General features: G+C 42.5%; 5 protein-coding genes across 8 annotated transcripts in view; 2 read left to right on the top strand and 3 right to left on the bottom strand.

The window, feature by feature from the left end:
• Positions 1–27,703, bottom strand: part of LOC126561506 (importin-7) — a 431,061-nt gene that overhangs the window by 224,235 nt on the left and 179,123 nt on the right. For 3 of the 4 annotated variants that reach the window (XM_050217698.1, XM_050217699.1, XM_050217696.1), the window contains exons 8-9: positions 27,517–27,660; positions 27,319–27,449 (exon numbers count right to left, since the gene is read on the bottom strand). In XM_050217698.1, coding sequence (XP_050073655.1) covers positions 27,388–27,449; positions 27,517–27,660 — 206 coding nt within the window. In that variant the 3' untranslated portion in view covers positions 27,319–27,387. Of the gene's footprint in view, positions 1–27,318; positions 27,450–27,516; positions 27,661–27,703 lie in introns of those variants that run through there. The other variant, XM_050217697.1, reaches the window with a different exon arrangement.
• On the bottom strand, positions 663–3,257 carry LOC126561641 (protein KRI1 homolog). The gene is made up of 2 exons (XM_050217913.1): positions 3,128–3,257; positions 663–3,058 (listed from the first exon to the last, which is right to left on the bottom strand). The coding sequence occupies exons 1-2, from the start codon at positions 3,255–3,257 to the stop codon at positions 699–701; spliced, it is 2,490 nt and encodes an 829-aa protein (XP_050073870.1). The 3' UTR covers positions 663–698.
• LOC126563315 (autophagy protein 12-like) lies at positions 3,490–4,158 on the top strand. The gene is made up of 3 exons (XM_050219947.1): positions 3,490–3,607; positions 3,680–3,816; positions 3,888–4,158. Exons 1-3 carry the CDS (start codon positions 3,490–3,492, stop codon positions 4,008–4,010), a joined length of 378 nt encoding a protein of 125 aa, XP_050075904.1. The 3' UTR covers positions 4,011–4,158.
• LOC126563078 (NADH dehydrogenase [ubiquinone] 1 beta subcomplex subunit 5, mitochondrial) lies at positions 4,136–4,975 on the bottom strand. Its single transcript, XM_050219689.1, has 2 exons — positions 4,824–4,975; positions 4,136–4,677 (listed from the first exon to the last, which is right to left on the bottom strand). The coding sequence occupies exons 1-2, from the start codon at positions 4,918–4,920 to the stop codon at positions 4,205–4,207; spliced, it is 570 nt and encodes a 189-aa protein (XP_050075646.1). The 5' UTR covers positions 4,921–4,975; the 3' UTR covers positions 4,136–4,204.
• Positions 6,988–23,277, top strand: LOC126562110 (rho GTPase-activating protein 68F). The gene is made up of 8 exons (XM_050218533.1): positions 6,988–7,080; positions 18,299–18,463; positions 19,234–19,319; positions 19,408–19,553; positions 21,807–21,969; positions 22,046–22,200; positions 22,301–22,503; positions 22,726–23,277. Exons 1-8 carry the CDS (start codon positions 7,020–7,022, stop codon positions 23,241–23,243), a joined length of 1,497 nt encoding a protein of 498 aa, XP_050074490.1. The 5' UTR covers positions 6,988–7,019; the 3' UTR covers positions 23,244–23,277.

The raw sequence follows: 27,703 nt of genomic DNA on the forward strand, positions 1-27,703 counted from the left end.
TATTTTTATGTTATCTTGTAGCACGATCACATAACCATATCAGTGAATTCTCGGAACAAAGGCAGAAGCAGTTGTGATTGCTGAATTAACATAAAAATGGAAGAGTTTCAATAACTTTTCTAACCCACTTTTCAACGTGACATAAATACCTTTTGATGACCGAGAAATGTAATAAAATCATTCACAATTTGAAGGTTTTCCTCTTTCTCTTCAAATCACCTAAGAGAAGCCAAATTTCCCTCCCGCAAACAGCGAAATGGAAACCCACTTACCTTGCGATAAAGTAATTCAAACAATCAGCAAAGCTGCTAGAAAACTCCAAGAAAGCATCGAGTCACTGTTTCCATTGTAAAAGAGCTAAAATAAACAGTACACTGAATAGAAACGAATGAATTTAGCACAATTTTGCACAAACAATTGCACTTCGCACGCACGATGGAAATTCCTAGCAAAATCGTACAAATGAATTTTGACGTAACGTGCCAAGCGGACACAGCTGCTGGTTGAGCTATCGAGTTGGCTTGCTCTTCGAACGTTGCTTGAACGTCACACCAGAAGACTATTCAACCCGGGGATGTAAACGTCTTGTATAGGGTACGACATAAATGATTTAAAATCACCGTTACGTCGTACCCACATACGAACACAGTAAAATCAGCTCATTTTATAACAACCATCGCACTCGAATGAGCGTTATTTTACTCAAACTTTGTAATTTTATTCACTTTTTTCCCATTTTGCTGCGATTGACTGCGATTGTACGTATGCTTATTGCGGAACTTGTTGGGATTCAATCCGAACGCTCGCAACCGCTGATCGATTGCGTTTTCCTCTTTCTTTCGACCACCAGCATTATTTCCATGCCATTTGTGACCACTGTTTGAGGCAGCATCCTCAAAGCGTGGCTTTTTCGTACCACCATTCCGTTGTTCATTTGTTTTGGATTCGTCACCCATCTTTTCCCATTTTCTTTTTTGTTCATATTTAGCATTATGCTGTGCTTTCGGGAAGTTGGTGGACTTTTCTATTGATTTTTCTGAATTTGCTTTCATGTCGGTAACTTTCCAACTGCCAGTCGGGTTTGCTTCTTGTGATTTTACATTTCCAGGGGTTTGTTTCTTATTTTTCTTTTTCTTGTTCTTAGGAGTAGACTTTTCTTCTCCTTTGTTTTCGGTTTTGATACTCATTCCTGCATCTTCCTCGGTAGGAACTGATCCTGAACCATTCTCGGTGTTGGACAATTTTTCTTTTTTCACTTTCTTTTTCTTCACTGGCACGCTGTCTGTGTCTTTCTCTTGTTTGATTTTTAACTCAGCACCATTCGTTACCGCTTTCGGCTCAACAATTTCAATCTTTTTCTTATTGTCCCGAATTTCTTCGTCCAACTGATCCTCCTCGTGCTCAGCATACAAACTGGGCAAAAGTTTTCGCTTCATCTTTTCATTCGCAGCTCTGCGACGATACATTTCGATCTCGTTTAGCTCCACGTGCTTGGGACGCAATTGTACCGCTTTCTTCACGCTAGCCCACTTGTTAAGATCGCGAGTGTTTGCCGCCAATATTTCCTCCACGCTCAGCCCGAAATCGTTCGGTACCGTTTCGACGTACCGAAAGCGACACGGTGTATCCCCGATCATGTCCTCATAGTCTAGCTTGTAGTACTCGTCGATGTACTCACCGTACGTCTTTTCATCTTCCGGATCAAACAATGGTTTCTCAGCTTTAAGCGCCTCGCGGAACTTAGACTGTCGGCGGCCCTTTTTCTTGCCCTTCCCTACCGTCGCTTCCAACAGTTCCTTTTGGTGTGCATCTTTAGCATGTTTGGCCTCCTTCATTTTTTCTTCGTACTCACAATCCATTACGAAATCATCATCCTCACAGTGAGGGCCATAGTCATCTTCCACGTATTCATCATCCAACCGCTCGACGTCGTAATTTTCCACACCCAGCTCCTGATCCAGTTCGGGAAATTCGGGCTTCTGATCTCCTTCATCTACCCCATAGTATTCATCATTAAACATCGCTTTCATGCGTCGATCGTGCTCATCCGGATCAAAATCCGACTCCAAATCCTCCTCGTTCATGGCCAAATTTTCCGTTGCCGCTATTTTCTTCAAACGCTCAATTTTCTCCCGAATTTCCCTCAACTTAATCGCCTTCAGTTCTTCGAGCTCACGCTTTTGCTGCTCCTTTAGCTTCTCCTTTCGCTCCTTCAACACCTGCCGCTGTTCCTTCCGTTTGTTGCGTTCCACACGCAACGAATCCTCCACCGTACGGGGATACTGCTTGATGAAGTCGGCATCGGGCTCTTCAAACCGGAAGTTATACTTTCGCTCATAATCTTCCTGCTTTTCCAGCTCCTCTTCATCTTCCGAGGTGGCCACTATCTCATCGTAAGTGGGCACCTCTCCACTGCTCTGTACGAACCGTTTGTTGAGAATATAATCCTTGAGAAAGGCGTCCTCTTTAGATAGCTTTTCGTTGCTCCAAAAGTGCTTCAACGGTTCCAGCACCTTAACGTCTTCGCTCGGTGGTTCTTGTGCCTTTTTGTCCGCCAGCCATTCAATGTAATCTGACTGTTCTTTTTCAGTTTCGGCGGCACTTTTCACTCGCTGTTGTAACAAACCACCACCCTTGCCCTGCAGTACCTCCTCATCATCACTTTCCTCATCACCGATCCTGCTTAGCGCTTGCTTAATTTCGTCTTTAATCTTTTTCTCTTCCTCCACCATTGTTGGTGAACCGGACCGTACCCGTATTGGGCCATCTTCATTCTCATCCTCAAACACGCCACCCCTTTCGAGCATCACCTTTCGCTCGTAGTCTTTTACAGTCATGGGTTTCTCCTTGTGGTGCCGCTTGGTTAGTGCCACTTCCTCGATAGGCTTCACATTTTCGAAGAACGTCTGCCGTTCGGTGTATTTGTCCTTATCCTTCCGCTTCAAAAAGGCGAGTGTCCGAAAGAACTCTTTGTCGAAATCTGGATCCACTATCTCGTCGTCGGTCGTTTCGTCATCGCTGGAATCGGACGAACCAAGTTCTTCCTTCAAGTTTTTCACTAAACAATAAAACGAATCGGATACATTTGGAGAATCTGGTTGTGGCAAGGATCATCACATGCACTTACGCTGTCCAAGTATCTCCTTCTTTCGGAATTCATCGTAATGCTTGGCATAGCTTGCATTCGTTCGCAGTTCACCTTCATCCGACTCAGCTTCATGATCAGATTCGTCGAATAATTTTAATTTATCACCCATTTTGACTAAAAAAGATACAAAATACACGAACAACGTGCGCGACCAACGTGTATCGTTTTTCACTTTGTTATGACTTTCACGCTGTCATTAATGCCAATTTGTGGGAAGCAGTGCTGCCAGACGCTCGAGAAACAGGCAAATGTAAACAAAGACCAGCATTGGTAATTTTTGCACAAAATTGATAACATTTTGCTGATACAACTCCCGGACTGAATAAACTACCAGCAGAACAATGGCAGATGAATCGGAAACAACCGGCATTGACAACAGCAATGACAAGGATTTGGCAGCGAACGTGGAAAACCTTTCGCTAGCGAACCAGAAGGTCGAAAAACAGGAAGCAAAGAAAAGTGTGTACCGAGAGATATCGCGGAATGCGTCTCAAGTGGGTACTAAATATCTTTCCGTTTTTTCCATTTCAGTTGATATTGTACTACACGCCACTGGTAGTGCTCCAATTTTGAAGCAGAAAAAATGGTCAGTCGATCAGGAGAAGCCTATCAGTGCGATTGTAAAGTTTATACATAAATATCTTAAATTAGATCCGGAAGAACGATTGGTACGTATGAGGTGGTAGGCTTTTCATTCAGCAAACTGCCGTCTAATTCCATCCATGCTCTTTCATCGCAGTTTCTCTACATCAACCAAACGTTTGCACCGTCTCCGGATCAGATCATCAAAAATCTGTACGAATGCTACGGAACCAACGGTAAACTGATTCTTCACTACGCCAAAACCCAAGCCTGGGGTTAGAACGGGAACACCTCTCCAGCACAGCTTCAATTTCGGCTTCATTCCGTCATATATTTTACCAAAATCTTAGTTCATAATTCATTTCTTGTAAGCTTATTCTGAATAAGAATAAAAATACGCCATACTTTGCTTCGCTGCAGCACCTTTACGTCTATTTAGACAACATATTCTACATCATTACCGGTATCGCGTTCTTAATCACCACGCAGCGACTCCAGCTGTTCCGCTGCCTCCTTCGCCACCCGGTGATATTTTCCGATGGCCGGACGGTAATAGTACGACTGGTAATCGTTACGTTCGGCCATCTTCGCACGGACTTCCTTCTCGAGCGCACGGATATGTGCCTTTTCGTTCTCTTCGTAAATATGGTGCAGTATCTTTTCGTACTCCTGCTGCGGGCTGGGCAGAATGTACCGGGCGATAAAGCGCGTAATCGGATGCCGATGGTATTCCCAGTGCTTTGGTGTGTAATCGGCCGGTGTTTCCGTGAGCGTAGCTGGACCAACGAACACATTAGCGTAGAACACAACCGCACCGACCGGGATCAGCCCAACCATAATGTAGTAGTGGAACAGATCCTTGAACTTGTGCCACTGGAAGCGGGATGGCGTGATGGTAAAGTTCTTCGGTCCATGGCCACCAGACATCTGGCGCGTACCGGTGAGGGCTACAACAAACGTATAGAGAGAGAATCACAATCATTTGTTTTGAAGTTGCATAACACCAGAAGGGAGCAGATGGAACGTTATTTTAGAGAGTTTTACCAACCAGTTCCATTTCCATCGCTCACTGTTGTGTGAAAAGCTTCCTTACCATGTTTTCCTGCCTGCAACAATGCCGGATTTTTCAAAAGAGCCCCCAAACGGGCCGAAAATTGCCCGGAACGAGCCAAGGAGCTGAAAATTGCCATCTTGTTTGGTATGTTTTCGACTGGCCGAGTTTGACAGCTAACCAAGGTAATTATAGCTGAGACGTCGTCAGTTGACGTATGTGAAAATGTTTCGTTTGTTGATTTTTAAGTTACATTATTGTCAATTATTTATTTCAATGAAATATTTTACTGTTTTTTTTTTTGTACAATGATTTATAAAAATTATCCACATGCATTCCTTTTTTATAATAAAAAAAAATCAAAGCTTCAACAACGGTAATGAAACGGTTGGTCTACAATTTCACTTTGATTTGAAAGTTTGACAGTTGCTAGCCCAATATTGTTAAGTACGTTTTCATTATAATTAAAAATTTAAATTCATAAAGTAACTTTGCAAACATTTTAAATCTTTTGGAGCGTCCAAATGCATTTAAATTCTATCAATAGTGAAGCGTAGAATAAACATTTTCGAAATAATCGCTTGTAAGTGTTTGTCAAATTTAGTTGTTTTTCTCTCTTGACAGTCTACCATTGTACTCACCAGTTCTACAGGCCCCATCAAGGCCCATTCGCTTGTCGCGTTCCAAGGTTTGTTTGGTTGATTCACACACAGTACGAGGCTGGCAAAAAGTGAATCAATTTATGTCCCGCTTGTCCCCGCCAGTTTCAGCGCAGTAAGTGCATTTAGTGCATAACAAGATTGCATCTCTCTTGTGTCGCTTGTTAGATGCGTTCTGTACAAGCTAAAGTTTTAATGCGTGCTGTGAAGTTGCTTGTACCCTGCGGTGTTGTCGACCGCTATTAACACCGAAACGCGATTCCCTGAGCGTGATCCGGGGCAGACCGAACGGTACACAGTGCAAAGGTGTGTAGCAAAAGGGCAAACAAATGCGTGTTCCTCCAGCACGCACAAAGTGTGATTATCACGCAATTAAGATAACGCGTCATCGGACGAAAGTTTGGTCTGGATTGGTTCTACAGAAGGAAGGATAAAACGGAAAAAGTTCCTCCCCCTTGAGTGTACTGACTTGCGTGGGGCGTTTTCTCAACCGCGGATCAACAATCGGAAAACAGTTCGAATAGATAAGAAGGAATTGTCTACCACAGATAGAAAAGGGCAATAGTGGGGTGATTCTGATTTCTTTTACACATGCAATAAAGCTTTCTTTTATTTTAGTTTATCTCGTAAGAATCATGTCAATAAAAGGACATTGATCGTGTGGAAAATCCCATCAGAAAGATTAGATTGTTTTGAAAATAATTTTAATTTATTTTAGAACCTTTAAAAACTTTATTTTTAAATTATTTTGGAAGAATTTATTTTAAGTAACCTAATTTGTGTACCTAAGAAAGGAGCAAAGATTCATCATCCTACCGCCCCGAGCATCGATTAATCGACCTTTTAATCCAGTCTCTCTCGTTCTTCTGATTGAACCAGACGACCTTGCTGACTGTGTGTTGTTTGTGCCTCACTCTCTCGCTGTGTGTGTATCCGTTGTACGTGTGTTTTTGCGTGTAAAGTGCATGCCGCGGTGGTTGAGCGGATTTTGTGTGGTCGATTCTGTAAAGACGGTGCTTGCCCAAAAAAGGCAACTTGTGCACCAACTGGGAGTGAAAAAAGATCCAAAAAGAAAGGAAAAGGGGGTGGAGGGTGGTTCATGAAAACATTGAGTGTGTATATGTTCCCTTTCTGTCTGTGTGTATGCGCGTATTTACCCACTGTGAAGTTAATTTGTTTCTTTGTTGATCTTTGTTTGCAGCCCGTAAATCAAAACAAGGATGTGAAGTGTTATCGCGTTGGAATGATCAATGTTGGAATGGAATAGTCTTGAGCGTCTACGCGCGGCGCAATACGTCTAACGCGAAGAGTCCGATAGTGTCGTGTATTTGCCTTTGTTTTGTATATGGGTGTGTATGTGTACGTGTAGCCCTTTTTGCCCTTATGCCACATTTGAGCACGATCAGTTAATGATCCATGGTGCTCCACCGTCGAAAAAGTTCCTCATTTGCCTTCTGTGTGTGTAGTGTGTGTGATTGATAGGACAAGTTCTTATCAACTGGCAGCATAAACCGTGTTCCTTGGTGAAAGAACTCACCAATATCACACCGATTTCCGAAAAGGGCACAAATATACCACGATGGACACCACCGTCGTCGATCAAAAAGGCAACGCTGGCGGAGTAGCGATCAAGCTGCCAGGTGAGTAGAAATTCCCCACTTTCAAACCGGATTGACATGATCACGAAACAGCCTGTTGGTGGAGATTTGCATTAGAATGTGTTGAGGAGTTTGGCTTAGGAAAAAAAAAAGAAAACAAGATCGAATTCGCATATGGTTCCTTTCACATTCACACAGTGGTTGAACGTTGATTGGCAAACATTTTTGAAGCATATGTAAACAATGTCCAACCACGATACTAGAAGACGTGTCCCATGCCTCCGGATGTTGATGACGTATCCTGTTTGGGTGTGAGTTGTTGCTTCTCGCGAGAATCTTCATCACACACACGCGGCACGGATGACGAAGCTGATGATCATATGTGTTGTAGCTTGCTGGTAGTAGGGTCGTGTCATGTGCCCCAAGGCACACGTTGGCTAATCGTCAGTGTCAATTGTGTAAACACCACGGTTCTCTCTGTCCGTGCAAAAAATGTATACGTTCAATTGAGGCATTATCGAGCGAATGCTGGGGAACTTAAAATGGGTAGTAAAATGAGTAAATTTTACTAGAAAAGTAATATTATATAACTCAAGAAGAACTGCTGGGTATCGAGATAGTTTGAAGAAGATAAATTGTAATTTTTGTAACCAGACATCATCTATAGCTATAGCTGGACTTCTGGAGCTGGTCCAGACGTTGGAATTCATTAAAAACAAATAGATCTAACCAATGAATGAGAGACTGGGGCCAACCGGGATGGTTCTATAAGCTTTCGTAAGGGTCAAAGAACCTTCATAGTTTTGGTCCTCGATACCACTTAGTCACGTTCGACAGAAAGAAGCTCAGAAGGATTTTTTGGGCTTTGCATGTGTGGATAAACAATTGCGGATCTTTAACTTATTGACATACAGCCACAAAAACTCGTCAAGCTCTGGAAGATCGGTTATGTCATGAGATTGATGCCAGTCGACCCCGCCCGTTAAGCCTTTTCAGGACAATAGATGGTCCTAAAGCATGGTAGATTCAAATTGAGACAAATGATAACACTAAAATCTGCTATGTTCGACTCCAAAAGCATTTGTAGCGTTTACTAACAAAGAAAACGTACTAAAAGTCTTCGTGAGGATCTCTCAGTGGTGCTTCCTAGCTCCATCAGAAGAATTAAGTGGAATGGTCGCTGGTTGAACTCTAGTCCGCTTTCAAATGCTTTTCCTAGGAAAAGCAAATGCTAGTCTAGGAAAATAGGAGGTTCAAGAGGTTGAAAAAGGGCGAATGTTTGCTCGCAGTTTGTTCCCAAACATTGGGAAACAAACAAAAAGTAAGAATATGTTCATTCTACTAAAGCAAATCTTGCACTAGCCTAATCTCTCACGGTTACAGAACAAATTACCATCCAACCACAAACACGTTCGAGCTACATATTTTGCGGTTGCATTGTACCGTTCCGTTTGGCAAACTTCCCGACAAATCCTTGCTGTGGCCGACCTTAGCTAATTCTTTGAGAAAATTTATAATTCATGCCAAGCGGCGCATTGCAGAATGTTTGCTTTTTCTCTAAAAGTGTACCTCAAACCACCGAAATATTAGTTAGCTAAATGGTAAAATGAAAATGGACATTGTTTCGGTACCCTCTAGTGCTTGCTATGTAAGAACTGCACATGCTGCAGGCACACTCGTCGACTAATAACACACTGTTAATATGCAAATAGATCGCACGTCCTTAATTTCCCTGCCCAAGCGCTTGCTGGTGGCTCACTTCTTAATGACCCATCGCCAAGGAAAGCCATAGCTGATCATCACAACGAACCCACTTAATCATCAGCACACCCAACATCGCTTGGTTGCGTGAATTTAGCCACACTGGAAGCTCGAAGATTAGTATCGTGATCTATGTATGTGAACTCCTCTTCGCTCTTATGGCGAACCTGCTGCGGTGGAGCCGATCGTTACGCTTACCCTCACAAGATAACTTTATGACCGCTTCGAACGAACCAACTTTTCCCCATTTTCCTCCTTCATCACAGTGGGAAGAAAGCGCGTTCCACTAGAGCTGTTCGGTGGTGTATAAGTTTGGTTGGGCCCCATCCGTTGGATTTCTGTCTGTCTTTCCGAGAGGTTAGGTTGGACCTAAGCACATTTCGAGTTCCCTTTTTTCGCTTGTGGGCCATGGCGATGGTGGCGAAGGTGAAATCGGCTAATAGATAAGGCAAGGTTCGCAGCACAACCTTAATTGAAACGACGACGGTGCTTTATTGTGCGCCATTCGGCTGACGGGGGATGCACCATGAACGGCAGCTGGATTGTCTAGTAAACGCCGGTTGCATTTGGAGAGTTTTGCTCACGATGAAAGATTAAGTTCCCGTGACCATTTTTGCTGCTTTAAGTAAGTTTTTGCTCTCCCGCTTTCTTTCAATTATTATTGATTCATTTGCAGGTCTTACGATTATTACCGTAGCTTGTTTTGAGTTGGGGTTTTGCTCGCTTTAATCATTACCGTTTTTTTTGTTTGTGATTGCAACATGAAGAAGTAAAACAAATCATAGGAAATAATGTTCCTAATGAGGGAAAGTTTATTGCAAACAAAAATCTATTTTTCTTCGAAGCGAGTTCTTAAGATACTTCACATAATAATCTACTCTGGCCGGTCAAAAAACTGTCACAATCGTTTGTCATTTTTAGCGAAGAATTCTATTCCCCTTCACCTACGATTGGGACCGCGCGTGGGACAGCCTGATGACTAAGACTCGGGTTTCGCATTAGTCATAAACTCTAAATTTGATGTGTTCTGTTCTGTGCCGTTCGTAATCGCAATAAGAAGTCTGTTTGACTTCCTGTGCCGATGTGTTCTCGTGCTGTTTTGTGAATTTAATTTAGTAAAATTTATTCAATGTACCAATGAAGGGTGCGTGCCGCCACCGCCAGCATAAAGGGAGCAGGGGTGGCCCCGTATGTCGTCTAGTAATGGAAGGAATTAATGAACGCGGGAACTCCCCTCCCACCCCCTTAAACCGATCTGGGATTAAAAATGTACATTTAAATGTTTAGACAAAAACGAAATTTAACAATATGGGCGATGGTAAATAAAAATGTGTGTCAGGGAAACATCATTTTCCACCGCTTGAATCTGCTGGCATGTCGAAGGTTAAACTGATCGCACGTTAAACCCAGCGTGGTTGAGGGTTAAGGTGTTGTACCGGAACTACCAGTACTACTTGTTCTCTTCTCGTTGCTTAAATCCTCGGAATGAAAAACAGGTCCGCGGGGAATTTTTTTCCCTTATCAAACGGTGCAAGCTTTTGCGTGTGAATCGACGGTACGGAAGAGTAGAAAAGTATCATTTACACACTGCAGTGTGTGGCGTGATGGATGATGGCACCGTTGTTGATGCAGAAATGCGGTACAAAGCGGCTAGGTGCAGGTCTTGAGACAGATAAGCAATTATGATAGCAGCGAACTTGGTTGGGAAATTAAAATAGAGACTGAATAAAAAAAAAACATGTCTCAATGCTGCATTTCCTTCCTTTCGGCATAAAAACGCTAGATAATGCATTCCCTTTTTTCAATTTATCAAAGCTTTTTCTTTCAGTGTAGTTTTATCGAACTTCACGAGGAAAACACTCAAACACACTGCTGGCAATGGACGAAAAGGAAAGAATGAACGACACTCGTTATTTCCTGCCCCACCGAATTCCAGCAGCGGCATCCGCCTGCCTACCGGGACAGGGGCTAATATTACCGTTGTGTCTTGTCCCTCTATGTCCCTCTTTTTTCGACGTTTGTCTTGCCGCAAATAGCAACGCAAAAAGACGACGAATCATGAAACACCGTACACAGAAAAAACAGTACTGTCAACCGATGATCAGCTAGCCAGCCCGGAACGGTGCTAATTTCTTGCACTGGCGTTAGGCAGGAGCTTTTATTTGCGAAAAAAAATCCCGCCGTTCAGACCCACACTATCTTGGGACGATGGGAAGACGGGGCCCCGGTAGTGTGTGACACACTTACGCACAACTACGTGACGCTTCGTTTCTGGAATGGAACTTGGAGCAACGTATGCGTGAAGAAGAGGTTCGTTAAATGCAAATGTTTCACCTTCATAAATGAGTTGTGGATTAGAGAATTGGGAAGACGATAGATAATCTTGTTGAGGAAGCGTCATACTATCATACATCTGTCAAAACTGATCTGAGGATTATTTATTGATTATTATTAAGAGGTTACTTTAATCTACCAAGGGCGTAGAAAAGATTTTTCTTTGCTGTCAATATCGCTCTTTCTGTACCCCTGATTGGGGATTCGAACTCGTGCCTTCATTATCCTTACCTACAGGTGCATGCAAGGTGCCATTTCAACCACTCAGATCTGTATCGTTAAAAGTCAAGTTGCTTGCATAGCTCTGTAAAGTATTCCACTTAAAATATTATTAAACTACTCATGTGGTTTAACAGGTTTAATCTTCCCCAAAAATCATAACTAAAAGTGAAATGTACAAGGTTACGCACACCTTTCATCTCTTTTTTCTCTCCATTCCTCTTGTCGCACAACCGACATCGCGTAATCTTCTCACCAGAAGGTCATATGTTAATCGTTCACAATTTTTGGGTTAACCTTGGCCACGCACCCTGCCTTTCTTACACCGCTTTACAACACCTAAAGCTAATGGTGGCTTTTACGCTGGAAAGTTCGACTATTAAATAGATGAAGGCTTTGTTTTTCTTTCTCTTTTGTTTTGTGACAAGTTGAAAAAAAAATCCCCACAGTTGAAGTTAAAATACCTGCCTGTCGGCAAACTCGATGCGTTAATGGTACTCCAGTGGGCAACATACCCTACCAGGGAGGAGAATGTTAGTGAGATCGATAAAATTTAGGGTTGCTGTTGGCTTCAACACTACCTCCAAACTGGCGAACGGGTAATTGGTGTGGGGATACCCGGTTTTAAAAATGGCACTTTCGGTTTTTATCGACAATTTTAATTGGATTATTTTTTTATTGGAAATTATTTTATCAAAAAAATCTCCACACAAACTAGCTTCCTAATGGCAGTCTTTAGCGTGCAGTAGCTTCTGTTCAGGTTTAGTAAATTACCTGGCTTTATTTTTATGGCTTTGTAAATGAAGAAATTTTTACACCGGTGTCTGCTTTTCTGAGCATTCCATAAAGCTCTGCTTGTGTCATAAATATGTAGCAGCTTATTGTTGTTCAACACACCGTACAACAGGGGGCACATGTGAAGTTGAATTATTCCGTCTGCAGACACTACCGGGTTTCGATGTGAACGTGTCAATTCGTCGACAGGGCAATGCTTCTTTAAGGCACCAAGTTATGCCATTAAGAAGGAAGTCTTTTTTGTAATAAAAATAGGAGGCACGATGAATAGGTACAAATGAGATCCACTTTGCTGTGTTAATTCTGGATTTTCGTATGTATTTATGCTTGCATGTAGTTGGATCGGAATCTTACTTATAGTGGTTTAAATTGTGATGTTTTGCTTTAGAATAATGTGACGGATTAGGGAGCTGACGGATGTTGAATTAGTCAATTTTTGCTCCGGCTGGAACTCACCGAAGCAGATAATAAATTCTGCAAAATTATTATGCTACTAAGAAGAGGCACCAAACCTTGCATATTTCATCATTATTCCATGTATGATTAGAATTTAGAACCATATAACTTCCCGTACGGGATCGTTTTACAACCAAATGCGTTTCACTTCCTGCCCTGCGATGATCATTCACAATTTTCTGAATTTAATTTCCCCATCACCTGCACACCGACCATTATACGCTGGACAATAATGTCCACCAGAAAACATTCAAACCTTATTTTCTCAACCCTCTACCTTCTGCCATAAGCGGTAGAAAACCGGACATCTCGCGTCACAGATGGAAAGGAAGATGATCCACCTTTTTAGGACCGTGTCTTAAGCGAGAGCGGACGGCGGAACCGCAAATGTGCCCCATCATTGAATCGTGGAAGATGCCGGCGGCGGAAATGAATGCTTACATGACGATTTGCTTTCGTTTGTGTCCAACAAAGTGGAGAAGTTGGATTTTTTTTTTTGAAGTCAGGATTCCGGACGAAGCCAACTACATTCACTGGAGTGAAATAATAACACACGCCGGAACCGGAAGATGGATGATGGAAGAAAAGGTTCTTTATTCAGTGTGGAAAATGGAAAATGGGGAGAAAAAATGTGTCATCACTAGTATTGTTCGCACAGGCAGTGTGTTTGTAACCGCGAGAAAATGGATTATGTGACGCTTCCGTGAGATGTGGTTATCTCTGTCACCATGATGGTTATGATTAGCTTCATTAAACTCCGGCTGTCTGTTTGATTTGGAAAGCAAACATGATTACGCTGTGAAGTCACTTTATTATAGGCATTATACGGATGTAGGTTTGCTCTTGATATCAAAGACGAAGGACGTCATCTTAAGTTCAAATAATACTTTACTAACTGTGCTTTAAGGTAGCAGACATTTTTTGTATTACTTGAAGAAAAAAATCTAAATAGCATTAGGAAATTGATTTAACTTCTGTCGCATCTTCATATCACACCCTTGAGAATCAAAACGATTACCAAATGTATGTTTTGCACTCAGTTCCCCCTTCACAATTTTAGTTCATCTTTTTGAGATCCTTTCCCCTAAATGTTATCCTTTCGAAGGTTGAAATGAAAAATGTTCTATTGCCCTGCTTACAACGCTCCGATTAGACGTCCCCTGGTGTGCAATTTCGTTAGTTACCCCAATGTGCAAATGCAATCTTTTATTGGAATAAAAAAAAATCCTTCCCAACTTTTTTTGCAGAACACTGAAACACGGACACTACTTACTGGTGGAAAAAATATATTTAAGTACACAATTAGACATGTTATTAGGTTTGCTAGAAATAAATAAATAATTTAATCACTTTACTTAGGTAGTAGAGCTTCAAGTGAATGAACCCTACGCGCAAACCCCTGACGAGTCCATCCATTACCGGTATTGAGTTGGGATTTGTCTGACCTCTTTTGGGAGTGGCGATGAGTTCATGAAGGGGGTTGCATGAAGTTCGGAAGCAGGTCCTGAACCGTGAAGAGGTTAACCCTCTTCAAGTTTATGGATCAATATTTGTTCTAAATATTACGTTACGCAAGAAATATGTCTAAACACGACAGCTTGAGTCTGATTGAAGATGAGAAGAATGATTGAGACTGACACATAGGAATCAAAATTGTTGATTGATTATTTTAAAAATATGCTCCAGAAAGAAACCTTAAATACTGGTTGTTTTGACATCCAACATAAAAAACTCTCCAAAGACTCGATATTGATATACAATTGGGGGACAGTTGCACAACAGTTTACAGTAAATGTGTCAATAATGGCACCCAACGACAAGTTCTCACGCCACATGGCGATTTGTAATGAAGCGTTTGAGAAAAAGCAGGCCCCTCGCTTTGCTTGAGAATTCGATTGATTCGAAAGAATTCCAGAAACTCCAGTAGACGCATAACTGTGACCATCAGCAGCATCGATAGCTCTCACTAATGGATGGACGGAAATGTCAAGAGAGAAAGTACTTAAGGAAAAAAAACTGCACAGGTCCCCCCCCCAGTAAAATAGTTGTGGCAGCGAAGATTCTCTTCAGCCGCGGTGTTTCAAGTGTGATCGACGTTCAAGATATGATGACGTCCATGTTTGACGATGAATGCTATTGAACGATGTTGATGATGATGAAGAAGTGTCACGCCAAGGTTCACCCAAGTGCTTCCCAAAGAGACGCACACACACACACACTTGATAAGTGATGGATGCCGGGTTGCCCTTCGCTGATGTGAAAATGACGTGACATTGGCATTTAACTTCTGACCCTCATGATGACCACACGGGGATGAAGCTGAAGAGTGAGGACATTGCAGTTTTTGTTAATATTACACAAACTTTCCCACCAGCAACAGAATATAACGGTGGGCGCAGATCGCACGAAGGTTAACCACATTCGGATATCTACAATGTCTCCCATTGGAACTACGAAATCTGTCCTCAAAATCGCACCGAAAACTGTTTGCTTTCCATGACTCTTTCAGCTCTTGTTGGGTGTGCTTTGGTGGCTTTGCTGTGGCACTATAGCACCCAAACAGGTTGTTGTTTGCTCTACAGATTCGACTAGAATCACACCCCAACATGCATGCAACAAATAGAGGGTGTGTGCCCCCTGACAAAGACAAAACACCCTCTGCTTTTTTCATGCTCCATGTGTGACACAATAAACCACCATAACAACATTACAGTGCCGACCCGGGTCACGATCATCAACATTCGCGCACGCACATTAGTGTCATCGTGTTCAGCATTTGAGGCGTCTTCAAACAGCCACACTCCCGGGCAGAATGGTAGTGTTATGTGATGCATGAGGAAGGTTTTTAAATTGTTGGGCGTTTTATTCAAGACAAGCGTGGTGGCAACAAAGAAAGCGAAAAAGGGGGTTGTGTCTAGTGAAGGAAAAAAAACGGTTGCATTTTTGAAGCCCCCCCTCCGCACGTTACTTTGGATCTGGTGCAGCGTTATATTTCCGCGTTGTTTCACCAGTGCGAACCATAAGCCAAACACTGTACCATTCCGGAGTGGTAGCCCCAATAACATCACCGGGGCAAGCGCGCGATATATAGAGCAGCCGTGCATAATTGACGCGGGCGCTGCAACACTCTCCCCTTTTGGCGTCGTCAGTGGGTTAAGTAATTGTTATCGTGCTTTGTTTATGTTTGTAGGATGTAGGGCTTTTTTTTAAATAGCATTTAGATAATCGTTTTCGCTCGCTTAAGTTGTTATTTTGATTTTCTTTAACAAAATTTATTCTTGTAGCAAACAACTGTAAGAAGTGCTTCCTAAATTTTGTTTCAATCATTAAAATCTTTCAAAGGTACTACAATTTTTGGGAGAAAATTTGTTCTTTTACTTTTGTGTATTATTTTTCATTTTATTATTGAGCATTTAATTGGTTTCTTTATTTTTTGGATCTTCATAAACCAACATGTCTTCTCCTAATAAATCAAGTCCTCTGTGAAGCATATAAAATAAAATTACATAAAATAATTTCAAAAAAAGCTTGCCCAGCGCTACAGAAAATAAATCAATTTAAAATTCACAGCAAAAATAGAAAAATTGTTCAAAACTCATTCGGAATCGTGAACCAAACGCATACATGGCCCACCTTCCTTCCACAGCTGTTGCAACGAACGAATTATGCAACGACGCAAAGGAACCAAACCACTACGCCCCGGCCAGACTGAAGCTTCTTTAGCTAACAAAAAAAAAGAAGAAACTTGCCCAGCTGCATGTAACTAATGGCGGCTAATGGTGCAGCCCTGAGGGCACCCACGGACAATTTGCGAAGGGCGATAATACGTGGGTAATCCACTGGCATGGAGGGGAACGGTGCGTGTGAGAGAGAGGGAGTACTGGAAGACAAGAGAAAGACCGTACCATAAAAGCTGTGTAACCGATGCACTTTCCCTCGGCCGGTTTTGCATCGCCCAACCTGTGTGCGCTGTCTGTGCCCACACGACGGCCTTGCCATGGTTGGAACACGGCGCAGCCAGCCCAGTGTATCGTGTTTTACATGATGTTTCTATTAACGCCCACGGATGCGAGAGAAGAAGTATCGACAATGCAGGAAGCTTTAGAATGCACCTTCGGGTGGTAGTAGTTCCCAGTTCCATCTTCTTACTTCACCGGACACATTTTTAATTAAACAATTTGCTGCTTTTAATAAGGACCCTTTTTTTGTAAGACGCTAATGATATTATCGCAAGAGGACATCCTTTATATACCTGTCGTGCTTTTTTGTAGCTTACTTCCGAATTCAACACGCACCCATCCTGCATGGTGTGATGAACGATAACGGACGTTACTTCCTTTTGCCATGCTCCAAGCTGAGCCACCGTGGGTGGTAGTAGTAATTGCATGGAAGCAAGCAGCACGACATCTCAGGGTCTCGTGCTTGAGTCGCGAGGCGTTGGCGGGCTCACCGAGCAAGGACGCTTAAGATATCGCACAACCCACGGAGGGATATAGGTCAATCGTCTACGGGTGGTGGGAAGATTATCACATTTGATTGGAAAACACTTAAGGTCCGAACCCGGCGAGTTAATTATATCGCAACTTAATTATGTTCAACATGAAAGACATCGGCTAGTGGAAGAAATTAGGCGGTTGAGGACATTTGTTGGACAGACCTTTTTTCTTTGTGGATGGTTTTGTTGTAACATTATTTGACACGATCTAATATGAGTTTAGTTGTTTGAAGTTGCACGCCTCGGAAGTGATCGGACGCTAAAAGCTTACTATTAATAGCCTTTCCGTTTAGTATTGATTTTCGGGCGGGGATCCAGACGGGGATGCGAGTTTTGGTGACGTTTGAAATTTGATCCTAGATAAATTTGCTTACCCACACACACACACACACACACTGTGTGCGTACAAATCCAATTAGTTTCTAGTCAATTTGGCGCAACTATTTAGGGATCTTCTTATTTCATTAGTATGAGGCTTTTCGAGGAAAAAAGCGTGCCATTTGTTAGGTATAAAAAGCACTATTTTTGGCTCATCTACTAGCTGGATTTTGCAGGGCTTCTCTGCTGCTCCGTTTTCAGACACAAGATTGCGTTTGAACCGAAGATCAAACAAGATCGAATACACCATTTCTCAGTTTTTGAATTGTTTTCCCTGCGTGGTTCTCTAATACTATTTTTCAAATTATTAATTGTTGTCTTTGTTGACTGCATGTTCCACATAAAGGCATAAATCAACCCACTCAAATCGACTCGACTGCAATCAGAGTGAAGTACTATTTACCCTCCGATTACTACCCTTTCACCAAAAGTTGTTAGACGTTGTATGGTCCTGCCAAACACGACAAACGATGGATGGAGGGGGATGAATGAGCGGCAATAAAGCAGGGAAATAACAAACATATAAATCTACCAGTTGTTGCTATCGAAGAAAGGTAGTTCCAGCTTTACATAAAACCAACCACACGGTTGTGTTGTACAGAGAAATAAAAAAAAATCCCACCCACCATGAGGACGCGTTGGGAAAGCCACCAACGATGAAAGACATTCCAAAACACCTACAACCACACGCTCTTTTACCTGATCGTGGTCATTCAATAAGGAATTCATTATGAGCGATAGATGTGTGGGAGTTTTGTGTCCCACATGGTGTGAGAAAAACGTTTCACTAACGAAAGATTTTCTTTTTGTTTCTTCCTCAAGGTGCCCCATTGAATCCACCAATGATCGATTCGACCGAGGATCCACATCCGAGCCTATCCGATTGGCACGACTACGAACCGAACCTGGAGTTTGATGATACCGAACTGTCCCACCCATCGCCAGAACCCGGCACAACCACCGTGTTCGATGATATCAACTATTCCGGTACGTTTTACCTACCACTGGTGATGGCCACCAACCTCCGAGGTTGTTAATTTAATGGCGTTGGGGAGTTATACGCCGTACAAAAAAGTCATTTAAACTAGGAAACCCTTATTTTTCTGGGCAATAAAACATAAAAATGAATTCCAACCTGTTGGTGAGACCGAATAGGGGACACCCAGGACTTGATGCAGACAAATTCCTCTTTCGTAGGTCACTAGGAGTTCGCGATTTGATACTAAATAATGCACCAGTTGGCATCGGTTCAAATGACAAATTATGTGTCCGTTTGCTCTTTTGCTGAAGTCCACAAAAACGCCAAACTAAGGCTGAAAGAAGTGTACGGTAGATTCGTTATAGCGAATTAGATTTCGCTGCCAAGGGAATTTGCTGCATGTAGCGAAGATAACCAGGCTTTTTTTTGTGTTTGTGATGATTTTAATTAGATAATTATTTTGTTGAGAGAGTTTTGTTTGTAGCTTTTCGTCGAATTTTATAATTTATTTATATTTTGCAATAAGTTAAATTTTATATCAAGTTTTCTGCCAATTGAAACTCTACCAATGATTACTACCATCACCACAGTGGTTGTTATCTTGCGTTGTTCCCCTTATACTTTGTGTTATCGATAAGAGGGGTGCAATCGACACTAACCAACCCATATTGATGATGTCAACCCGACCACAGACACCTAGCAGTGTTGTCGTGTCCATCATAACACCTCGCTTGACAGTACTAATTTCTGCTCTAATTCTACATTTTCCCTTTCACAGCCGAATTTGAAATCCCATCCGAGGACGAAATCATCAAAACCACACTCGAGGCGGACAACTACGAGGAACAGCTAACGATGGTTGGAGTAAGTTTTTAATTGCAACAGTCAGCAACAGTGTAAAGATACATCCCACGTACTACTAAACATTCGTTTGTCATGTTTTCGTTTCCAGCACGACGAGAATGCCATCCGGAAGGATTTCAAGCGACGAAAATTCATCGAATTTATCGGCACGGATAAGCAGGGTCAGCCGATTATTGCGATCTACGCCTGCCGGTTGCCGGAACGGAAAGATTTAAACTCGAATATTTTTATTGAGTGAGTATTCATCGTTCAACTGAGTGCTAGAGGCGAAATGTGTTCGCTAGAATGTGGGTGACTGCCATATGTTATCTTGAACGTGTGACTCAATCTCGCTACGAACTGTTCACACTTCTTCAACCGGTGGTCGGTGGTGATGTTGAGAAATGTGGTTCTTTAATATCGATCACTTCTTGCACTATTTACACGCGTTTGAATCATATGAGTGGAAGGGTGGAAAACACAGTGAGCAGCACAGCGGCGAATGACTTTGCATTCGCAGTTCACGATGATGTAATGTGAGTGTCACGGCGCGTGTCATCGGTTATAATTATAAACAATATCACAAGCTGTAACGAACGAACGAACGAACGAACTAGAGGAAGTGTAGAACCAGGAACATGTTCCGTCCAATACAAGCCGGATAATGGTTTTCTCCTGTCTTGAATGTGCTTCAGACCGGCTGTTAGTGTGATGTTAATTTGAGTCCAATGTTTGAGGGCAGGGTAATTCTCCAACACCCCATGCGCATACACATGCTGACCAAATGTGTTCCGTGACGTCTGAATTTCCCAGTCGCGATCGGGAAGATTAGCTTGTAATCGTAAAGAAGTTTTATGTTATACGTGGAGATGTTTGCCTCTTCGGAAGAAATGTTTGTATACATTTCTTCTTCTCTGCTAGCCTTGTGTCCTCATGGCACTTCTCCAGGAAATTCCTTAAACAAAATTTAACGTAAAAACATAAAAGAGTAAAATTCATTAGAAAGTGGTAAAAAATAATTCTTTTTTACCCCTTGTACCCTGACCTAGATTTTCCACGCACTGCACTGTAGGTCAGCTTAGTAAGAAAGCGCAATTTTTCGATCTATCGCCGTCGGCTCGTCTCGCAAATTCTGCGAACGCGACGCTTCTCGTCGGAAAACCTCTAGTCTCGATTTTTTTTTCCGAAATTCAAAGAAAACGACGCGAGAAGAGATATTGTGCTTGACACTCCTGTCGGTGAGAAAATCCCGTCTGAACCGATCAGATCTTTCCGGGAAAATGGTGTGAAAACTTACTCACCCTGGCCGAGAAATGGATGTGTTCGGTTCGGAAAACGCGATTTAACCTAATTTTTTAATGTCATTCTTCTGCTTAACGATGGCAACACCGGCCTCCTCCCAATCCTGGAAAGCGAAAGCAAATGATAAACATCCCCGCGTTCACAGCACGAGATCTGTTTCGGGATGTAAAAATAAAATCCCTCGGGGTATTGGCACTGCTGTGCGATGTTGTAATAGCCGACAAGAGGCAACATATCACACACATTAGAACTTAGAGAAAGCAAAGAAAGGTGTCAAAGGAAATCCAACCCAACGTCCCAGTAGAAAAGGGCTCAATCAATTAGCAACATTAACTGAACGACGACCTCCACGAGGCAAGGTACGGTTCTTTCCACGGTTGAGCTACTCATATTTCTTCCTGCCGAGGGTCGCAAGGTACCATGTTGTTTACATTTGCGGTTGCTAACGAAAAAGAAACACACACAGAGGTTTCCGAATAGTTTTGTTGCGCCACCAACCAGATGGACCGATGGCAGAGACACAGAGCAAGAAGTAGCTGGCGAGCCAACTCAGAACCGGAGGCCGGCTATGACGTCTTCGAGACGAGATGTTGCCTCTGTTTTTCGCGAAACATTGTGTACAGCACCCTTTCGCTCTCGATGCAACGAAATCTGTATCACATCCATCCCTTCCCGGGAGGTAATCTCGTCCCAACTTGACTTGACGCCCTCACCCGCACGGCGCACTTGACTTTGTGCTGTTCCTTATTTTTATTTCGTTCGCGTTGCGCTTCACTTCTCTCCCACCGAGAGTAGTTCTGCCACGGAACCTCATCCGTCGTCCGCTCGTTAGCCGTTGATGGGCGATTTCGATCTCGTGTCTGTCGGAGGTCGTTAAACAAATTCTGCTAGCAGCGCAACAGTACATCAGAACGATAGCTAGCGTGAGGACGTGCACCAACGTAACGGCCGGACCGTTGAACACGTTGGGCAATAGTGGGGTTGAGTGTGAACATTAGAAATATTATTTTACTACAAGGATTTCTGATAGTGATATAAAGATAATAGTGACGAGTGAATATTATCAGATATTTGGTGGAGTTTGGTTGAATCCTAGTGAGTTTCCAAATTTCCCTAAGGACTTTAAACACACAATCCGGCGATAGACCTGGTCTTGTGATTCCAATACTGATCCTCATCTCTACCGATGTGATTGCAATGTTCCAGTTTTATCATCAAATCGATGGAAGAATTCGTCCAGAATGACTACATCATCGCGTACTTCCACCAGGGTATGAAGGATAACAGCAAACCAGCGCTCCAGTTCCTGTGGAATTCGTACAAAGAGCTCGATCGAAGCTTTAAGAAGAATTTAAAGAAACTTTACGTGGTAAGAGTGTTGTGGGTTGAGTCGCTCCGCTTAGCAACAGTCTGGTAATAGTGTTTTTCTCCTCCTTCATCATCAGGTCCACCCAACCACCTTCATCAGAATGGTGTGGTTCTTCTTCAAACCGATCATCAGCGAAAAGTTCAAGAGCAAGCTGATCTACACGAGCAGTCTGGACGAGTTGAAGCAATCGCTCGGCCTAAACACGCTGAAGGTTCCGGATCCAGTGCGAGAGTATGTATATCCAGGAACACGCGCACATCGTGTAGAAAGAATCTTATCCGCAAGCTGACCCCATGTTCTTCTTCTTCTTTGCTCCTTCTCGTATGAACAGATTCGACGAAAAGATCAACAACGGCACACGATACACGCTGCGGGGCAGTAAATCTAGTCTGAAGAGTAGCCGATCACTCGAGAACCTACCGAAGTCGGCCCAGTTTGGTGTGTCGTTACGGTACATCATCGAAAATAGCGCCTGCCTCAACTGTATACCGCCGATCGTGCGAAAGTGCGTCGACCATCTGTCACTACCGGATGGTAAGGAAATTTTAATTTCGCGACACGAAAAAATCGTAATAATTACGAGGGTTTGTGAGTAATGAGACACAAGTTGTTTTGTTTTTCTGACTGATGAATAAGCGATGCATCAGTTGGGAATATTTTTAAAAATATGAGTTGTGGCGCGTGTAAGCTCACTTCATGAATGAGACATTAAAGTCTCAAATCGTCCTAATCAAATTCATCTTTTCCCTCTTCCAGTGGTCGAAACGGAAGGAATTTTCCGGCGATCGGGCAACTACGCCCGGATAAAGGAACTTCGCGCCAAAATCAATGCCGGCGAAGAGGTACAACTGTCCAACGAAGACACACACGTCGTTGCCTCGCTGCTAAAAACGTTCCTCCGCGAGCTCGAAGAACCGCTGCTCACGTACGAACTGTACGAGGACATTACCCAGTTCAGCGAATGGAAAACGGAAGAGCAACGATCACGCAACGTGAAGCAGCTACTGCGCGAACGACTGCCGGAAGAAAACTACGAGCTGTTTAAGTACATCGTCGAGTTTCTTGGCAAAATTATGGAACGGAAGGATTTCAACAAAATGACCTCGTCCAACCTTGCGATCGTGTTCGGTCCGAACCTGATCTGGCCGAAACAGGAGCAGATGTCACTGGATGAGATTGGGCCAATCAATGCGTTCATCGACTACGTGCTGCAGCATCAGGACGATATCTATTTTGTGGACATCAACAAAAAGGATCGTGGTACGTACGATTAACAGCGGCTGATCTAAGACGGCACACCGGTGCCATCTTAGGGAGGGGTGGATAGAGAAGAAAGAAAAACAAAAACACATTGGAACGCAAACATTCTATTTCACAAAGCGATAAATACCAAGTATATCATAGTTGTTTTTTTGTGCGTGTATGCGTGTGTCTGTAGAGATATGTGGTGATCCTGTCCCACTCCTTTATCTAGTGTTGATCAGCTCTAATAAGTAGTGCAAGCATGTGTTAGCTTTAAGGGATTGGCAAGGGCCCGGAGGAAAGGTATGAGACTGTGTATAGTAGGACGGCGAGCACGTGTGTTTGACGATAAGCGAGTTAGTGCAATCGGACGGGGTGAAAGAGGAAGGATTTTGCTGTGGAAAAAGGGACTGACGTTGGGGATAGTGGAGTGTTTCCTTTTTCGTTTCCCTTCCATTTGTTCTAGTTTATAAGATGATTTTAAAATGAAACTGAGTAAGAGCCGTGTGTGTGTGTGCGTGTTAATAGAGAGTTAGGTAGTTAGGCGTGTAAATGGGTTCAGTTAGGAGGAATTGAAGTTATGAACGGATGGACGCATTATGGTAAGGTTGTATTGTAAACTGTATAAAGTAGCTCGCCAGTAGTAGCACATTGGGCACAGACAGAAAGAGTCAGAGAGGATTATGAATTGTTGATCATTTATTATTAATATTATTTTTTTTAGCAGAATAAATTCTAACAAGTTGGGCTAGAGGGAAGAAAAAAAGGGAAGGAAAATAGTAAAGAAAGTTAACCATAAACATAAACGAAAAAAAAAAAATAACCAACCGAAGCGTGTCTGATGTAGGACCCCAGATGCATATCCTCGTAGAGGGAAAACCAAAGAAAGTGAGAGATGTTGAGAGCGAGATGAGATGTGGGTAGAAGAACAGAAACTAATCCAGAAGAAGATAACACACAGCACAAAACATTTGGGGAATTTTCCATTTTCCCACCCGTCCGTACAAACGCCAACCATTTAGTGGACGTCCATAGCATTCAAGAAGTCAGCAGCATTGACACACTCATGTCAACGTTTCCATTAACGATTCATTGGCAGAATTGCGTCGAGAAGATGTATACCGGCTAGGAGAAAAATTACTGACGAAGGCCAAAACAACACAATTTTAATCGAACATTTTAATACACTATACATAACAACTTTGAGTCATGTAAAAGCCTCTTAAAAGGCCACAGAAACAACATGATTTTTGCGTACTGGTAGGCACGAACACCTCTTTTCCACACAAACAAAAAACACTGCGTGCAGGAAATTACAAGTATTAAACAACTAAAATCAATTATTCAATGATAGCGAACAAGGATAGGAAGACAAGAAGGAAAAACACTAATAATATCAAAACCATCCAATCAAATCAAGTAACGATACTATTACTCTACCATTTTCGTGTACGTGCGCACGCACACACTAGGTGGGTGGTGCCCTGGAGGTGCCCTTTTCTACCGAGGAGGATCAACAAGTTTAACACAAAAACAAAACAAAAACCATATTGAGATTCAAAACAAAAAAAAAACAAATTCAATAAATTTACACGTGTAATAAAAAGAAACTGTATTTTTCTTTCGTCCGTTGCGCATTAGTCGAATCTTCAAACCGTTTCAGAATAAGCGAAAGTGTCCTGAATAATCACTTCCACAAGGTAACGAATCCGAATCCTCTACGGGTACTAGTCCTGGACTAGCCTGGCGGACAGTTTGGCTATGTGTGCGCGTAGGGCGAGTGGCGAAGGAGAATGAACCACGAGCTAACATAGTCAAAACCAGAAGAAAACGGTGATTGGGACATATGATAAGGATGCCCTACCAGGAAAGATGCTCTTCAGCGACCTGTTCGGCACAAGGCTTGGAGGAGAGCAGATATAGCTCATTGGCTGGATCAGAGTGAGTCAAACCTGTTGGAAATCGGATGCAACCGTGATTCGAGGACTGCAGCCCTACACCGAGCTTCCTGGAAACGGATTGAGAAGAAGAAGAAAAGCCCATGCGATTTATATTCAATATATATATTTTTCATCCATCCTACACTCTTTACTCCTTACACAGCGTCTTTCGTTTAGCATGTTTTCGTTTGTTTTGTTTTGTTTCAGCCGTTGAGTCATTATTTTTACGCCTGTACCACCGCAGCCGTGTGCAGGTGGTTCGGTTATTCGTGTTTTTTGTTGCTTTATGTTTTAATTCTTCGCCACCTTTCATTTAATTCCTGCCGTATTTGTGTTTTTTAAGTTCCATTGTTTACTTTCTGTAGTTCTTTAAAATAGGGGCCTGGTCGTTTTTCTCTGTGCTTATCTATTGTTTTTAAGGAATGGGACAAGGAGATGAATTATTCACAAAGATCGAACGTTTGTAACGGACATTTCTCCTTTCCAACCAGAAGTAGGATCGGGCGATGTGTGCTTTATTCTAACTCTTCTTTGCAGCGTGCTACAATTTTTCCATGTATTTTTCTTTAATCTTCTTTTTCCTAGCAGCTCTTTCAAAACATAATATTTGCTGTTTTGCATAACATATTTTTCGCATTTAATAATCGTTTACTTTTGTTACTATGAATAATGCTTTCGATGCAATCGTAAACACAACATTAATTGATTTCATACACATTTTTGTGTTTGCTCGTGTGCGTGTGTGAATGTGCCTTTTCAGTAGCATTCCTTCCTAACATATTGCCGCTTTTTTGGAGTCAATATGTTTTGTTCTTTCCCTATCCTTATCTTTCGCAGCCGACAAGTGCCCTCTTACAACACAAAAAAGGGACTTTCTTCAGCTAATTAATTCGTTTTATTACTTCTCCTGTACACTTCCTCGTACACCAGACGTACTGTCGCGAGCGCTTTCCTGTTTCCTCCACAATTCCTCCCATTTGCCCATTAATTAAACGACCATCACAAAAACAATAGGAAAAATTAAATATCGAGCTCCTCCCTCCCAAACGATTGAGCTCTTCGCTTCGCCAAGAAACTCTCCACCAGGTTGGCGTGGGACTATCTACAAGAACCTTGCCCTTTATCGCCACGGTTGAGAGTTGGGATCAATATATCACAGTTGGATCCAGAACTTTAGCGGGGACCGACATTGGGTGCCCTCACTATTTCTGTTCAAAATTTACGCCAAAACCATACATGCCATACCGAAGGATGCATCTTTCTCGCCGTTTTTAATGGGTGAGTGTTTCTCTCTCTCTCTCTCACACACACACCCCTTTCGTGAATTCAGTTGGCCGACAACGATTGACATTTGGGAAACGAAAACGCTTGGCGCGACGTTCAACAATGTTGTGTAAATAACAAGTTTTTTTTTCGCTTGATTTCATTATCTTCTTCTCGAGCTGCGCTAGAAAAGCCATTCAGTATATTGAAGCTTTTATGAAAATAAGCCTTTGCTTTGCTAGTTTAACGCTACAGAACTAATAAAACAGCAATAATCTACATTGCTGCTCATGTATAGTGTATTAACTTGCCAGGAACGAGAATTTACGGGAGTGTTAGTAAATGCTTCCTCTTTAAGGATCTTTTATAGCTCTGCTAGTGCTGGCTCACACAAACACACACGCACACTTGTGTTTTTTCTTGCCGTTTCGAAGAGATACAGTTGGTGCCTTGTTAATTATGAATCGACCATTGCGATAAAGCATTCCACTATGTAGGAGAAAAATATTTCAATTAATATTATTTTACACGAAAAAAAGCATACTATTACAGGAGGCATATACACACACACACAAAAACCGGACTCCTTTTTTTCTACCAAAAGGTCACCGTTATAACGGACGATTGTGGGAGTTGAGGGATAGTTTCGGGAAGTGATGATGAGACGACAACCAGTCACTGAGTGTACGCGAACGTCGAGTTGAAATGAGGTTGGTCGTGGTGTAATGATTGTGTGTTTTTTGTTTAAGCGGACGTGTAATTGTAGTTTTGTAGTAGCAGTCGTAATAGCGATTAGTGTAAGCAGCACTAATTGTTGTTGTAGTAGTAGTAGTAATAGTAGTAGTACATGATGGAGGCATCGTTCAGAGCTAGGGAAGGCTGCTTATAAGCTTCCCCCGCTGGTTCTTGGACGAGCATTCCCACAACACTGGTTTTGGCTAATGCATAGCTCCTTTACTACGAGCCGTTATTATTACTGTTGCTGCCCCGTAAACCCAAAGCTGGTTGGTATCTGCAGCTGGGTGAACTGATATCCTGAAAATGGAAATGAACCGAGAGTATTGCAGTGTTGTATAAAGCAGTTTGTGTCACAATCACTTACCACCACTCTTTTCGATTTCTTTCGAGCGCTTAGTTTCCTTTTTCTGGTTGGCCAACACGAGCACCTCCTGCAGGTTCTTTCGCTCGGATGCGTTCAAATTTCTGGTAAGCATTGTATACCAGGTTGGATCAGTGTTGGGAAGATCTACCATTGAAGAGAGTATTAACACACATTTGACAGACTCTTG

The sequence above is a fragment of the Anopheles maculipalpis genome, chromosome 3RL, assembly GCF_943734695.1.
Source record: "Anopheles maculipalpis chromosome 3RL, idAnoMacuDA_375_x, whole genome shotgun sequence".
In the NCBI taxonomy this organism is placed as follows: domain Eukaryota; kingdom Metazoa; phylum Arthropoda; class Insecta; order Diptera; family Culicidae; genus Anopheles; species Anopheles maculipalpis.